Raw genomic sequence first — 17328 nt, forward strand, 5'->3', positions numbered from 1 at the left:
AAGTAACAGAAAATACAAATAGTAGCCACCACACAATAGCACAACAGAATTTTTACATGAAAAACCCCAAAATTGGAGAAAAACTACAAAACCTATGGTCCGTTAAAGTCTTCAACTAATTCAGAAATTAATGAATACAACAATCCTCTCTAGTTGCAACTAGAGATTTACACACATCAAGGAAATAATCTTTTTTTCACAAGTACAATATTAATATCACCAAATGTAAGGTGGACTTAATAAAAAACAAAGGTTTGGATTGGTGAGTTGATGTAAATATGAAATTGAAAAGAAAGGAAGAAAACCAATTTGAACTGGAGTGAGATTCTTAACTCCTTGAACAACACTTAATCACATCAAAAACGGACTTAGAAATACATCCAAACTTGACCTTGAATGGAACAGAAACCAACTATTTCCTCTTCTTCACAAAACTCAAAACCCAAAAAAAACCCCAATTCTTTTCTTTGTTTTTCTTCTCTCTTTTTTCACTTCGATGGTTACCAAAATAGAAACACACCAAATAAAAAAGGTGGGAGCCTTTTTTGCTTCCACAATATGACTACTTTTTGGGAGCACCAAAAGGTGGGGTGGGCCCCTCATATGGGCTGGACCCACACCCAACATAAGGGATGTTGTTATCTTAAAGGCGGATACAGGATTCAGATACAACATTAGATAAATCAAAGTATTTCCGCCATCAAACAATGAAGTAGAAACCTCTCCGATGACATAGAATAATGAAGGAACCTTGTTGTCTCCGACGGTTGAGGGAGGATAAATGAAGAGAGGGAATATGAAAAAGTTGCAACGGATTGGATTGAAGAGGTGTCTCCGACGACGGTAGAGATTCATTGTGTGTCGATGAGGGTGAAGAGGCAGTGTGGAGGGACTAGCGAGGAGAAGAGAACAAAGAGGGAATGAAAAAAAGCGGGTTAATTGAATTTGATAGCTTTTTTGGAGTCCAGACCGCCGTTAGGTATGGACTTCGTCACTTTCAAACAAAAGAGGGAGAGGGTGGTGTGTTCAGTTCTTATTGGCTGGGACAGAATTTTTTTCTGTCCCTAGGGGACAGACGACCCAGTGTAAATCTGCCTTGACCCAATAGGGTTGGGTTAGGGTCAGGTTTATTTTGGTGTAGGGTTAGATTAGAGTTTTGATTATTTAACTTGAGTCATATTGGTAGACCTGTCCTCTAAGTCATGATACTCCTACATCTATATGAGTATTTGCCTAAATTGCTATAACTTCTAACTCCATACTCTTAAAAGTTTAAGAGGTTGTAGGTGGAGTTCGGCTGGGTTACACATCTACATGTTACAATGTAGGTTGCACTTCCATCCACGTTATAACACGTAGATGGTTCATGTGACGTACAAAAAAAAAAAAGTAAAGAGGGGAGTGTTAACTTCCGTTACATATTTTTTTTTCCATTTTTTAACCTAAAAAATAAAAAGAAAAGCTTTAAGTTTATTCATGATTTTTGAATTGCTTTTGAATCGGACGGTCAGACCGTTTGGCCCGAGAATCATCCACTACCATTTTTTTTTTATCTCAAACCTGGTTCCTAGCCAAAAACCTTTGAATCAGTCAACGACCTGTCGACCTGTTCAATAATTTTTGGCCATTTTTTATTTTAATTTTTTTAATTTTTATGTCAAAATGGGTCATTTGTTTGAATTAGACAGTCAAACCGTCGACTCAAAAACTAGTGGCCAGAACAAACTGGACCAGACTAGAAAAACCATCCATTTTACCCCCAAACTATTATTTTGCCAAAAAACGTTGATTTGGTCAACAAACCGCTGACCCAAGCATTCGAACCGTTCGAACCACCCAATGGTTTTGGTCGTTTTTTATCTTTTTATTTCTTTTGTCAGAACGAGTCATTTGTTCGATTCGAACGGTCGGACCCTTGACCCGTTCAGGGGTCTAAAATGGGCCATTCATTTGAATAAGTCAAGGGTCCAGTTCCCGGGTCGAACAACCCGACCATTCGAATCGAACCCTGATCGGTCAAGGGTCTGGTCTAGGTCGAACGGTCAGACCATTTGAATCGAACGAATGGCCCGTTCTAACAAAAAAATAATAAAAAATAAAAAATAAAAAAAAACAAAACTGTTGGTCAGTTCAAATGCTTGGGTCAACGGTTTGTTGATCAAATCAATGTTTTTTCGGCAAAATAACGGTTCTGGGGAAAATGGATGTTTTTTCCGATGTGACTGTTCGGTCCGATTTGGTCTATTCTAACCATGGTTTTCAAGTTGACAATTCAATCGTCCGATTCAAATGAATGGCTCATTTTGATATAAAAATAAAAAAAAATAATTAAAATAAAAAATAGTCAAAAATCGTTGAATGTTGACAAGTCATTGACTGATTCAAAGGTTATTTTTGGCTAAGAACTGGGTTCGAGATAAAATGGAACCTGTTGTCTTGACGATTCTCAGGCCAAACGATCTAACTGTCCGATTCAATAGCAGTTCAAAAACCATGAATAAACTTAAAGCTTTTCTTTTATTTTTTGCGGATGGAAGTGCAGCCTGCGTTGTAACATGTAGATGTATAGCCCAGCCGAACTCTTGTAGGTGGATCCAGTTGGTAGGGTTCAACCATATATGGTTGGTCAGGTTTGAAAAAAATAAGTTTTGGGGGACAGCCGGTTAAGTTGAGGTTGGAACGTTAGAGGTTAGGTTAGCGTTAAGGCAAACCTACGAGAGAAAGCTAATGGCAAAAAAATTATTGTTGGGGTCTAAGATGACCCAAGTCAATGATTTTAACAAAGGAACAGATAGGTTGTTTGGACGGTTTCTGGGCTGAATGGTTGAACCGTCCGAATCAACGACCGTTCAAAAACCATGACCGGACGTGAACGTCGCGCATTTAAGGATTATAAAAATGAGCTCATTTCCTCGATACCCCCTTACACAAGTTTTACAAGTACAATTGTTGGAAACATCAAATATAAATTCATTATAACTTAATGGTGAAGTCATGTAATATTTGATTTATTTGGAGTTTTTCTTGCAAAAACGGCAGCTTCCATTGTTGAGGGGAGTGGGTAAGTACATTTTATACATCAAATTAATCCAAGGAATAGGCAAGGCAACTGAAAATCTGAAATACTGCGTACAGATGTAGGGGCCGGGGAAGTTGGGCATTGGAATGGGATCGTCGTCATACTGAAACTTCTTCTTAAGTCGTGTTCATGGTGGTATCGATAGATGACTAATTGAGATGGATCCATGCATGCCAGCGCAGCTAGCTAGGAAGAACGATATAAAAGCTGTGTCTCGTAAAGGCCGGTTTTAATTTACTTGACAGAACGCTAAGTAGCGTGCCAGAACACACTGATCTGATCATCAGTGATGATCACAGCAGTATCGTTGTGTCCCCTTCTCCTTGTGTACTTGTACTTGATGAGGAAGCTTCTACATGAAGGACAAAGCCATTCACCATTCAGGTAACGCCATTTTGGCCTTGGCCGGGCACGCTACTTGAGCAGCCATTTGGCTAATTAGATCCAGATCGATGGAGTCCATCCAATCCTACCACCATCACCACACTCCAGACCCCAGAGTGTGTGTCATTCAGAACCAGTTCGGCTTCAGTCGGGACATTGGGTTCTCTTCAAGAGAGGTATTCGCAATATAGAGTTGGGAGCCGAGAAAGGCTGTTTGAACGATGTGGGCACGGGGGTCTGCCTTGATGGAAGCCTATCTCGGTGATGGCGGCCTTCAACTTCATTGCGAATAAGTGCAAACCCAGGACGCTTTCATACACATGACATGATGACAAAATGAAGGTGGAATTGGAATGGGAGCCTTTCCTTTTGGTTTGGTGGCCCCCTGGCTCCTGGTTGTGGTGGGGTTGCCACTTGTCACTTGTTTGTGAACCAGAATCCCCTGCAGGAGAGGAGATGGTACTGACATGCTGCATTGTGATTGGTCCACTATTACGTACGATTGCAACTTTAGAAGATTCGGAACTCAGCAACACTTGCAAAGTTTGATAACAACAATAACATATTTGGTACTTGGTGCTTTGGGATGGAGGCCAACATTCAAAGCATATCGTACATCTTTCGTCGCTACCTGAGGGTTCAGCCGAGCGCTGACACTCCGGATCACCTGCCAAAACAATCACGTTCCAAGTTTCCTACACGTCTCATACATAATCATGACGTGTTTAGTCTTATGGTGAGATATATGTAGTATTGGATCAAATTAAATTAGTAGAGGATTAGAACGTGTTTTGTTAAGGAAGATTTCAACTGGAAAGGTGAAAAGGACTCTTACTGCTTTACAGTGAGAATATTTCTTTATTTATTTGCTTTATTTTATGGGGAAGTTTTTCCAATGTACAGTTGTAAAAGACTGTTAGAATGGTGTGTGCACAACTTTGCCCTTATAGAAGTCCATCCTTATCAAATTCCCAAAAGACTCGCAGCTCTGACTTTATATCTAAGTTTCATACAATACATTTCATTAACGCCCCACATGCACATCTTAACATGCATTGAAAAATCTCCCGTAAATGTCATTGAAAGATATTCCCAGTATACAATTGGGATATACTGTGGGGCTAGCTCTACGGGATTGTCAAAGCAAAGGCCATGGGCCCATTGGAAGATATTCCCAGTATACAATTGAGATTGAGATGAGTGAGGATTCAGTACTGGGGTGTGCTCTTCATCGAGCAAATCATGAGCATCCTACATACATCATTGGCTCAAAAATTCAAGATAATGGCTTGCCAGCTATGATAAACACGTGGAAAGATTCTAATTGGATATTACAAATGACTAATTATCCATATCTAAAAAAGAAACAAAAAATAAACATATATACATACAAGAGATGGAATTGGAGTCTGCTGGTGGGCAGGAACCTTCCTCTAATTATGACCACACATAAAACAATGAACTTAGTGGGTTGACATATCACCACACACTCCATGCGTGTAAAGCAAATAATCTTTCAAATTGATTTTTTTTCAAGCCTAATCTTTTATATTGATTTGAAAGTGGTGAGCAAGCACATGTTTTTTTGTTTATATTTTGAGTTAGAGAATTTTTTGGGAATACCCAAAAATATAAAAAATAAAATCAAAACCGCGTTGAAATCAGTCTCTCTTTTAGGTTAAATTCTAAATACCCCACCCCCTAACTATGGGGTGTGACACTTTGCTACCTGAGACTGAGACTGTCTCACAAGTTTGAAATACCTCCCACCTTTCACTTGTATACCAAATAACTTTAGGAGAATGATGGTTCCCCGCAGGGTTAGAATTTGTAAGCTCAAAGTATATTTTGGATAAATGCTAGCTTGGAATTGATGTTAATTTATATATGGGTATAAGTACATAGGGTGTGAATTTTGACCTTTTTAAGTGTTTATAGTTTTGTGGTGAAAAGCAGAAATCTTCATTGGGCCTGTTCGTACTTCTCCAAATATCTTTCTAAGGAAAATGAAGATGTTTTAAGGCCCTTTTTTTTTCAAAAATCTGTATTATCTTTTTAAACATCTTTTGAAAAACTTATAATGTCGGAAAGACATAAAACTGGAAGAGTTTTGGTGAATCTAAATCCATCTTTGAATTTTGATATATAAATACCATTTGATTGATTAACATGTTTATAATATCGATTGATGGTCCACAGGTTTTTTTAGATATAACGTCTTTCAAATATCATAACCCCTTTCTATAGAAAAAGGGTTCTCTTTGAATAAATCAATATAAAATAGTTAGCTTTTCATGCACGACTCTTTACTGCTTAATGTGGTTTGCACCAGATGCCTGAAAATCGAGAGCAAATACTTATTTCAGTGAAAATACAGAAATATATAACAAAAGAACAAAGACTTATTTCAAATGAAGATATAAGAGAGAACAAAACCAAGCCACACATGCCCAATGAGGTACTCTAGTTATCTTCCTCTCTTCTCACCCAGGGTGCATTTGATTTAAGGTAGATTGGACACTACCCAAATCAAAATTAATTTGGACAGACCAACAAGACATATTGAATTGGACCAATCCAGACTTAATAGTCCAAAATATTTATGGGATTGAATTGGACCTAGTCCATCTGTAATGAATTTATATTAGATTGAATTGGATTAAGTCAATATCTAGTCTATTGATAGAATATAAGAATATAGGTGTCAATGGACAATATTTGGGTTAGAACTAATCTAAATTAAAACAAATTTGTACAGGTTAGATGGTCCAAACATTGAATTGGATTGATCCAAAATGGTGCAAAATATTCATTGGATTGGATTGGACCTAATCTATTTGTAATGTACTCACATTGAACTGGATCGAGTTGGACCTAATCTAGTCTAATTGACACCTCTACATTGAGGAGAAGATTTTGATGGGATGGAAAAGGATGGAGTGGTATGGGATGGGGCAACAAAAATGGGTGAAGTTTTTTCAAATTCCATTTTTTAGTTGTAAAAGAGAAAATAATAGGAAAAACAGCACCATTAATATTATGAATTAGTTAAATACTAAATAATATTTAATTAATAAATCAACCCATTAATTTATAATATGCTATTTATTATTTATTAATTTAATAATTTAATTTTTATTGTTATTTTTTAAATAATTATAATATTTTATTATTTAACATTAACTAATATTTTAATTTTTGTTAGTCTATTTTTATTTTATTAATACTTATTTGTCTAAGGCTAACTTCTAAGGTTAGTATTTTATTAATACTTATTTGTCATCACCCTACAGAGATGACAATTTGGAATCCGGATCTTCTACCCACAACACACTACCCCCCATGAATCGGGAACATTTTCCCCTACATAATACTATATAGGAAGATGAGATGTTCTCCATGTGTGACTGCAATGTTATGTGAGTAGACATGAGCAGAATTTTTGTGGGCAAGAGATCCGGACTCAACAAGAATCCTACTTATGAAAACTCTGCCCGTCTGCCCACAACACACTACCCGGTGAATTAGGAACATCTCCCCCTATATAATACTATATAGGAAAATGAGATGTTCTCCATGTATCACATAGGCTCCACCCCGATCGGGGCGGGGTGGGGCAAAGTCGAGGATTCCCGTTTCCCGTGGTGTTAGGATTTTTAGCCCCGTCGCGATTCGGGGCGGAGAATTTGAATTCGGAATTGGGGACGGGATTTTTCGCCCCGGCCCCGCCCCGTTGCCATCCCGCGCCCAAAGAGATTTAAACCTCAATGGTTGGTTCTTCGGGTTGAGGATCATAGCATATGCTGAGTGGCAGTGGCAGGGATAAAATTGTAATGTCCACAGGCTTCTTCGTCCGTTAAAAACTTCCTGTACGGGCTACGGGACTAACTGCTTGAGAGAGAAGGCGAGACGAAGAAGCGGCCGCTGCAACTTACCAACGCAGTACGAACCAGAGCCCATGAAAATCCAATTTTCTCGCCCAGTCATTCGAATTTACTTCCAAAATATAAATGCATAACCTCCCTATTCCTCCCCTCGAAAATTCCCAGTCGTCGAACCACAGAGAATTTTTTCCTGGCTTCCTCCTCAAGCGCTCTCTCTCTCTCTCTCACACACACACACACACTGCGTTTGTTCGCGCAAGGTTCCCTCTCTCTCTCTTAGTAAGTAGCCAATTTGCGTTTCACTTTATTTCTTTTTCCACTTTAATGTTTACTATTCCATATGCTTTCTTTCTTTAATATTATGCTTTGAATGTTCGCTTTGTGCTTTTAGTACTGACAAGTTCACTGAAGATCTCATCGTCTGTGTGTTATTCCTAATTCCCCCCACTGTGTAGTCACTACTCACTACTGGTATATGTCTTTTAATTTCATTTTGTGCTTTTGCACAACTTCGCCCTTCAAAATATTCGTTTTACACTTTTACTTCCGAAGTAGAGAGACAGAGACTGGTTTCAGATTTTCTCCGCTTTCCTGATATGCTGTTCAAGTATCGTTAGATCCGGTTAAGTTACAACAATAAAAACTTAATAACACATTCAAGAGTTATTGGCCAGTTCCCTTATTCCTTTCTTCCTTTATATTTTCTTTGAAGTCTTGAAACCAGCACTTTGATGTTCTTAAACTCGAATTTCTTGTAATATATATATATATATACAAAGAGATACAGCATTTTATCTTTTAGTTCTTGAACAAAATTGCTTTTGAAAAATCTAGGTAACATCACCCCATCTTTGCAACTGTTATTTCTGCATTCCATCTGGAAGTTGTAAGGTTTTCATTTCATAATTGATAATTCATACCATCGCCATCGGTTGACTGCACACATTTCATCTCCCCCACCCCTACCCGAGAGATTTACTATTTTAGTTTATGATTATTATTTTTTATAATTTGCCTCTCTTTTGAACTTCTTTGTAGGAGGTCCAGATGGTCTTTACTCTTCAGACGATTTGTTTACAAATACTGTTTTGAATAAGAACCGAGTTACAAGACATTACAATGGAAGAAAGACCATTTCCTGCCTGGTCTTGGTCGGTCGAGCGGTGCCTCAAGGAATACAGTGTTAAACTAGAAAAGGGCCTGAGCTCCTACGAGGTTGAGAAGCGGCGAGAGAGGTATGGCTGGAACGAGCTTGAGAAAGAAAAGGGGAAGCCTCTATGGTGCCTTCTCTTGGAACAGTTTGATGACATGCTTGTCAAGATTCTACTGGTTGCAGCCTTTATCTCACTTGTTCTTGCTTACTTGCATGGGCACGAATCCGGAGAGACGGGCTTTGAGACCTATGTGGAGCCTTTTGTAATTGTCATGATTCTTGTGCTTAATGCCGTAGTTGGGGTTTGGCAGGAGACTAATGCTGAGAAGGCTCTGGAAGCCCTTAAAGAGATGCAATCTGAGTCTGCCAAGGTTCTTAGGGATGGTTACTATGTTCCAGACCTCCCGGCACGAGAGCTTGTCCCAGGTGATATTGTGGAACTACGGGTTGGAGATAAGGTTCCTGCTGACATGAGAGTTGCAGCCCTGAAGACCTCAACGCTGAGAGTTGAGCAGAGCTCATTGACAGGAGAGGCAATGCCTGTCCTCAAAGGTGTGAACCCCATCTTTATGGATGACTGCGAATTGCAGGCTAAAGAATCTATGGTTTTTGCGGGTACCACGGTTGTAAACGGGAGCTGCATTTGTATTGTTGTTAGCACAGGGATGCGTACCGAGATTGGGAAGATCCAGACACAAATACATGAAGCATCACTAGAAGAGAATGATACCCCTCTGAAGAAGAAACTCGATGAATTTGGTGGAAGGCTGACAACTGCAATTGGGCTTGTTTGCCTTGTTGTATGGGTGATCAACTATAGATACTTCCTAACCTGGGACCTCGTGGATGGTTGGCCAAAGAATTTCCGGTTCTCTTTTGAGAAATGCACCTACTACTTCAAGATAGCTGTTGCCCTCGCAGTTGCTGCAATTCCAGAGGGGCTTCCTGCCGTAATTACAACTTGTTTGGCCTTGGGTACCAGAAAAATGGCACAAAAGAATGCAATTGTAAGAAAGCTTCCAAGTGTGGAGACATTAGGATGTACTACTGTAATTTGTTCAGATAAGACTGGGACCCTCACAACCAATCAGATGTCGGTAACTGAATTCTTCACATTGGGAGGGAAGACAACAGCATCTCGAGTTTTTCGTGTTGACGGCACAACTTACAACCCCAAGGATGGGAGCATTGTGGACTGGACTTGCTACAATATGGATGCTAACTTGCAAACCATGGCAGAAATATGTGCAGTCTGCAATGATGCTGGAATCTTTTGCACTGGTCGCCTCTTCCGAGCCACAGGTTTGCCCACTGAGGCAGCTCTCAAGGTTTTGGTTGAAAAGATGGGGGTTCCAGATGCTAAGGCAAGTAACAGAATAAGAAAAACAGAGCTTGTGGCAGACTATTTGATTGACCGCAGCACTGTCAAACTAGGTAAGGCAGTAACCTGCCATTTTTGTTTCATGTCTGTTCTAAGATGGAAATAATGCAGTTTCAAGCTCTTATTTATCTCTGCATAGTCTAGGTTGTTGTGAATGGTGGGCAAAAAGATCGAAGAGGATTGCAACATTGGAATTCGATCGCATTCGTAAGTCAATGAGTGTTATTGTCCGGGAGCCAACTGGACAAAACCGACTTCTTGTCAAGGTGATCATTTATGATCTATTTGCTCATTATATTAAGAACCTCAAAATATCAATATCTTAGATCCTATGCTTCCATATAAGTCATTTTGCCTGTGTTATTTGTTCTTGGATGAAATTGTTGTTAGTTAAATAAGTGGAAGTAAATTAGTTAGATTTCTTTACTGCTTGTTCATGTGTAGCAGAGCTTTCTACAAATGTGCAAGTGTCTTCTTTTGCTTCACCGCCCAATTCTTGTAAATGCCTTTATAACTGGAGCTCCCTGGAATGGAACTAAGATCACCAAATGCTTGCCTTTGAAGTTTCATATGCTAATGAACATAAAACTGTACTTGATTTTTTAATGACATTGTGGTGCATCACAAATAATATACCAGATAAATTGAATGTCTGAACCATCAAAATGGCTTCCAAAACTTAGTTAATTAGTGTCATTCATCCAAGTAATGTACCAAAACTTCAATAATCTAGTCCATCCAAGTGAGGCACCAATCAACCCAAAGATCTAAGCTGTGAAAGTGGTATGCTAAATTGGTTATCTCAATCATCCAAGTGATTCCAGGAATTCAACTAATCTAGGTGGTCCAACTAATATACCAAATCAACCCAAAACCAAGGCCATCAAATTGTTCTCCTAGAGTCACGGATTAATCTTGCCCATCCAAGTTATGTACCAAATTAAACCAATAATCCGGTTTGTCAAAGTGGTATCCATAAATGAGTCAATGGATCTAACCCCTCTAAGCCATATAACAGAGTTTATCTTTTCCATTAACCAAAATCGGACATCATCACTGTCTTTATTTTAGCTTTGAAAGCATAAAAATGATATGTGCACAATTTGGCAAATTCTCTCTCACCCCCAAGGTACAGGGCAGGTCCCTGTAAAGAAATGATAATCAAAAGGCTAGAGTCAGCCCAAGCTTTGTTAATAAAATAGAAAGTAGATGAGAAAACATTCTAAGACAAAATCTAGGGCTGCTTGTCTGCCTTCAAGAGGGACAAACAGAAGATGGTGATTCCTTCTTGGAAAATGTCAAACAATGCTATGCAGGGCCAAAACTCAACCGTACCAAACCTTGCTTTAGTGGTAGATCCTTACTATCCACTACTAATCTAATTACCAAAACAACCCCAAATAACAAAGTACTCTTAAGACTTAATGACTACTTAAAAGCTCACTTTTGGAATGATATTTATTTTGGTCACTGAAATACTGCTGAAAAATACAGATAACATACTAAATCTGTGACACAGAGAAGAATTTTGGTCAAACAGGTACTCTGCATCAACCACCCATTAGTTAATTTGTTCAACTCCTTTTCATCCATCTGGATATTCTTGCTAGCTTCCTTACCCAATCATTTCTCTGAATGTGGGCTAAACTAATTGTCTCTCCTTGAGCACACTTACTCTGACATATAACAGATCTCTGATAATGCCCAATGGCCTTGTAGGAAGCTGGCCAACTTGTGATGCAATTGGATTTACATCTTCCCCATCTAAGCACCAAACCTTCTAGAATATCAGATATAGCCTATCTGTAAGTCTTGGTGCAGTTAAATGGTATAAAATTTTCAGTTATTCTTTGGCATTTTGAGAAGTCCAAATTTCCCTGGAATTAGCTTAAGATAAGAGCAAGTAGGAAATCTATCTTTCTTCAAGTGCAGTAACTCAAAATTTCCTTTATTGAACCCTTTAATGTCTTTCACTGCCTGTTGTCTGATGGCCATGCACATTTCTATTGTTCTATTTTTCCTCTCTAGTGTAGGAGTATTTGCTATGCATGTGTGCAAGATAAAAGGATTAAAAAAAAAAAAACTGATATGCTATGATGATACTAAAATTTAAGTTTTATTGTCTGCATAAAAACAGACAAGTATCTGCATTTTATGGTATAGATATTTGCCAATCAGCACATGCATCAATCTAGTTTCATTTATATTCAAAATGCCATGTTATCAGGAAGCCATTTACTTTTCTGGCCATAGGGTATTTGCAATTTCCTCCTTAAATGGGTGTGGGATCTATTTATTCCTATCCTAATGGAATAAATACTGTTCTTATTGAGGTGGAGCATATTGTACTCAAGCAACCATGATTTTATATGCTTAATGAGTTAGAATTATGACCAGAATATGCAAGTATGCATATTGAACTGCCATATGGACCAGGACCAGGACTTATGATGAAGATGAAATGGCATTGTGGTTTGAGTTACTCTTTTTTCTATTAGCTCCTGCAACAGTGCACAATGAAATAATTGTTGTCTTTGTTGGTAGCATAGTTGTGAAATTTTCTAATGGTAAATTCATCTAAGTTGCTTTTTCACCTAAATGATTGGGATAAGATTCAACTGTATTGTTGTGGTAAGATATGGACTATGGACACACTCATAACACGACCAGTATGACCAGGTAGAGTTGATGTCTCTGAACAAGGGTGCCATTTGTGTTACATGTAATTGAAACTATGTTAAAATTAAGATCTCCGACTTTTTAGGACGGTTTATCTGCATAAAATCATTTGGTTAGTTAAATGTTGGTCCTGTTACAAAAATTTGTATTGCCGAGGGTTCTAAGGCTGAAATTTTTGCATATTAACATGCAGTCTCATTCTGTAGAGAAACAAGCCTGTTTTGTTTGATATGAGAAGTTCCACTATAATTAATGATTACTGATTTGATCAGGGACAATTTTTGAACTATAAAATTAATGGTTTGGACTTGCAGGGTGCTGTTGAGAGTGTTCTGGAACGCAGTACACATGTGCAGCTGGCAGATGGATCAATTGTTCAAATAGATGATCCATGTAGGCAGCTATTACTGTTGCAACTAATAGAAATGAGTTCAAAGGGATTGCGTTGCTTGGGTTTGGCATATAAGGATGACTTAGGAGAGTTCTCAGACTACTATGCAGAGAGCCATCCTGCTCACAAGAAGCTGCTTGATCCTGTTAACTACTACTCCATTGAAAGTAACCTAGTTTTTGTAGGGGTTGTTGGTCTCAGAGTGAGTGCTTCCAGAACATTAGTCTGGATTAGTTGCCAGTGGCAATATTGTAAATGTTGATTCTATTTTCTGATTGGAACAGGATCCTCCTCGTGATGAAGTATACAAAGCAATTGAAGATTGTAGAGAAGCTGGCATTAAGATTCTGGTGATCACTGGAGATAATAAGTCAACAGCTGAGGCTGTTTGTCGGGAAATTCGACTATTTCCTAGTGGTGAGGACCTTAGAGGAAGAAGTTTTACAGGTAAGGAGTTCATGTCTCTTTCCTCTGCAAAGCAGAACGAGGTTTTGTTAAAACCTGGAGGGTTGGTTTTTTCTCGCTCTGAGCCCAAGCACAAACAAGAAATTGTAAGGATGCTGAAGGAAAGGGGTGAGATTGTTGCAATGACTGGTGATGGTGTGAATGATGCTCCTGCACTGAAGTTAGCTGATATTGGAGTCGCAATGGGCATCACTGGAACTGAGGTAACATGTCTAACCATTTGTAATTTTTGTGAAATACCTCACCCTTTTACAAAGGGGACAGTTGCCTGACATACTGGGAGACGGAACCATCTTTTGACGGGTCTTTACTTGGAAGATCTACTGTTAAAGCCAAATCCAACCTGAAACATCATAATGGTCTAGACTCAAAGTGATATCTATTACCATTCCATGTCATCAATACAACATGAGTGTCCTTATGGATTCCAAATGAGTACTCAGATGTTCATCAATCATGCCTGGACAAGTCTGGTCTTTACAACATCTTTAATAGTATAAAATGATTGTTCAGAATACTGTTATGATCTGGAAAAGAATGAATTCAAAGGATTCTTCAGCATGATCTCTCAAAGATTAAGACATATTGAAACCTTGTTTTGTTGCATCCCATGCTTGACATTTCAGGTCGCAAAGGAAGCGTCAGACATGGTTCTTGCAGATGACAACTTCAATACCATTGTTTCTGCTGTTGCTGAGGGTCGCTCAATTTATAATAATATGAAAGCTTTCATCAGGTATGCTGCTGACATGCAAGAATGAATCTCCAAGCACCCCTTTTTGTAGGCTTAGCCCTTGCTACCAACTACTTCCACAAACAATTGCTTCTCATTTACCACTTGCCTTGCCATGGTATTGGCACATATGTAAAATGGAATACTGCATTTAATTCAGTAGCCAATTTTCTAACTTCCCTCATAAGGTATACATAATTCCAAGTTCTTAAGGCATTATTCCTTAACCCATCCACCAGCACTTTTGAATTACCCCCTACCATAACATTCGTGTAATTAAGGGAACTTCCCAATCTTTAACCTTGTAATTAAAACTGTGGCATAACCAAGTCCAATAGGTCCCGATAAAAAGAGCCATCATGGAAACATTACAACTCCTAAAGACACCTCCAATCCTGGTCCTTTGTTTGTTTCCAATTAGTTACAAAAAGCTGTTTCCTTGCCATGCAGGTATATGATATCATCTAATATTGGAGAAGTCATCTCGATCTTCTTGACAGCTGCACTGGGCATACCAGAGTGTTTGATACCAGTACAGCTGCTTTGGGTCAATTTAGTCACTGATGGCCCACCTGCAACAGCTCTTGGTTTTAACCCTGCAGATGTTGATATCATGCGGAAACCACCCCGCAAGAGTAATGATGCACTTATCAATTCTTGGGTTCTTTTTCGTTATATGGTGAGTACTGGGTACTTGATTCTTAAAAAAAAAAAATTAGCATAAAATATGGAAATACGTTTTTAACAGTACTGGGTTATGTAGACTGTGTTTGGCAATGCTTCTGGGAATGTTTCTATTATATTTCTTTCTTGGGGAGAAATGCAAGAAAAATGTTTTCCTAGCAACATTATCAAATTCCACCTAAATTCCAGATTTTTTACCATAAAATATTTGCATACTCTTAGATCTAGGAATCATCACATTGATGGCTTACCTCTTATATTTATTTCCCATGACCAACAATGACCTTTGAATATATGATATTAATCTTGTGACAGATGATCTTCCTTGCTGTTACTTGCATGGTTTTGTTCACTATTTAATTGTAGCAATTGATTGAAATAATTAGCACTAGCTGGTCGAAGCTAATTCAGGGGACATTATTTGGTATAATGGTAAAATCTTATCCACTCCACCCTTCCCAAAGACCCCAGACAGCTGAGACAAACATTGGTAATGGCCGTTTTTGGGTCGAAGCTAATACAAGTTATTTGTCATGCATCCATGTGGTGGCTTATACATACACCATGCATGCATGCATCCAGAAGAATATATATATATATATATATATAGGATGTTAAAATTCTTGTCATGGTCACCATTCTAATTACCGTTTCAACGTTGGCAGGTAATCGGTTCATACGTTGGGATTGCAACTGTTGGCATATTTGTTTTGTGGTACACCCAGTCGTCCTTTCTGGGCATCGATCTGGTCAGTGATGGACACACGCTAGTCAGCTTGTCTGAGCTCCGCAATTGGGGGAACTGCCCCTCGTGGTCAAATTTTAGTGTGGCCCCATTCACTGTCAGTGGTGGGCGTGTGATCACTCTCTCAAATCCCTGTGACTACTTCTCTACCGGTAAGGTGAAGGCAATGACTCTGTCTTTATCCGTATTGGTGGCGATCGAGTTGTTCAATTCTCTCAACACCTTGTCGGAAGATAACAGCTTGGTCAGGATTCCACCTTGGAGGAACCCTTGGCTCTTGGTAGCAATGTCAGTGTCATTTGGACTCCATTTGTTTATACTCTATGTGCCATTCCTTGCCAACGTCTTTGGCATTGTCCCACTAAGTCTGAACGAGTGGTTACTGGTCATCTTGGTCTCCTCGCCCGTGGTGCTCGTCGATGAGATTCTCAAATTTGCCGGGAGGAATCGGGGATGGAGATCCTATAAGAATAATAATAAGAAAGATTGATAGTTTCAAGCTTGGGCATCACTCCTTGTCAGGACAATTAAAAGGTGCATATATTTTTATTTTCTAGTTTATACATATTCTTTAACAGCCGGGTTTCCTTTTAGATAGTACTGCGTAGGAAGAAGCAACACTAGTGTTTGTCTATATATGATGAACTGGAAGAAATGGAAATGTATGTATTTCATTATATCATAGATGCCTGCTGCCTCCCTGAAAAAGCAATAAAGCATCAGAATGCAGTGCTGATGCCAGGTGGGCAACGCAAGGGGTGAGGTTGGGTTTCTCTAGAGCTGTGTTTGGTTGGAATTGGATGGAAGGAACGCGCGCCAACGTTGAAAGTTGAACCTGTAGCAGTAGCATGCAATATTGCATTTAACGTAGCTTTGCAATAACCAGCCAGAGTTGGTCAGCTCCACCAGGGACAGCCGGACAGGGAGAGCCAGCCTCATCCTGACCTTACAACTCAGTCATATTATATCTCATTAGATGGCATGAAATTCCTGAGAAGCGATCTTCATGGCTTCTATTTGCTGCTTGTTTGGTGTTGTTTTGCTGGTAAAAACAAATCCTGTTGCTTGTTATAATTATCATTTTCTAATGTAACTATGTTATTGTAGTTACCACAGCTCTTATATGGTCAAAAGAACAAGAATGTTCCAATAACATTATATTCTAAAAGCATAGGGTTACGTTGTTAATATCAAACAACAAAAAAAAAATCAAATGAGTATTTTGATTTTGGAATTCCTCATGCAATTGACTTTTTACAATTTATTACCTAAAGTTTTGTTTGGATAAGCTTTTGTGTTTTTGTTTTTTATGACTTGAAAAATAGAAGCATGAAGTATGTTTGGTGCTTCTCGTGTGCCACAATCAACACAAAAATGTATTTGCTTTACCATAGTTGACAACTTGGCATGAAAAAGTTGTGCCAAGTTACATCCCTTTTAAGCTGCCTTCAGCATCAAATCAGCCATACCACGTGGTATGGTTCATAAAATAATTATTAAAAATGGCTATGATTATGATATTTTGTACGAATAAATATCACGTGGAATATTTTTGTCATGGCACTTTTATGCCATGTGTCAACTATGAAATCAAGAGAGAATGACTGTTTAGCCGATCTCAGAATTCTTAGCCTCACCGGGATCTCCATCATGCATCAATGCTAAATTCACGGGTAAAATGTGATTTATAGGAAGGGGCTATTAATAAACTATGGGGACTGTAATTTCAGATTTTGTGGTGGAGTACAAC

The 17328-nt window shown here is 38.7% G+C and overlaps 1 protein-coding gene across 2 annotated transcripts; it reads left to right on the forward strand.

Moving 5' to 3' along the window:
- Positions 1 to 7487: 7487 nt before the first annotated feature.
- Positions 7488 to 16812, forward strand: LOC148881056 (calcium-transporting ATPase, endoplasmic reticulum-type-like). 2 transcript variants are annotated; one of them, XM_088963302.1, is made up of 8 exons: positions 7488 to 7626; positions 8386 to 9934; positions 10026 to 10147; positions 12875 to 13153; positions 13236 to 13619; positions 14043 to 14152; positions 14600 to 14828; positions 15499 to 16812. In XM_088963302.1, the coding sequence occupies exons 2-8, from the start codon at positions 8467 to 8469 to the stop codon at positions 16066 to 16068; spliced, it is 3162 nt and encodes a 1053-aa protein (XP_088819428.1). In that variant the 5' UTR covers positions 7488 to 7626; positions 8386 to 8466; the 3' UTR covers positions 16069 to 16812. The 2 variants fall into 2 exon arrangements, with proteins under 2 accessions (XP_088819428.1, XP_088819429.1); XM_088963303.1 differs by lacking the exon at positions 7488 to 7626 and adding an exon at positions 8059 to 8181.
- The last annotated feature ends 516 nt before the right edge of the window (positions 16813 to 17328 follow it).

This window comes from Nelumbo lutea, chromosome 1 (assembly GCF_056320005.1).
Source record: "Nelumbo lutea isolate HS-2025 chromosome 1, American lotus-T2T, whole genome shotgun sequence".
Taxonomy (NCBI): domain Eukaryota; kingdom Viridiplantae; phylum Streptophyta; class Magnoliopsida; order Proteales; family Nelumbonaceae; genus Nelumbo; species Nelumbo lutea.

Bases quoted from the DNA above. Each gene is read 5' to 3' on its own strand.
- LOC148881056 (XM_088963302.1), top strand. From the start codon at position 8,467: ATGGAAGAAAGACCATTTCCTGCCTGGTCTTGGTCGGTCGAGCGGTGC. The intron at 13,620-14,042 runs GTAACATGTCTA...TTGACATTTCAG, and splicing joins TGGGCATCACTGGAACTGAG to GTCGCAAAGGAAGCGTCAGA. The intron at 14,153-14,599 runs GTATGCTGCTGA...CTTGCCATGCAG, and splicing joins AATATGAAAGCTTTCATCAG to GTATATGATATCATCTAATA.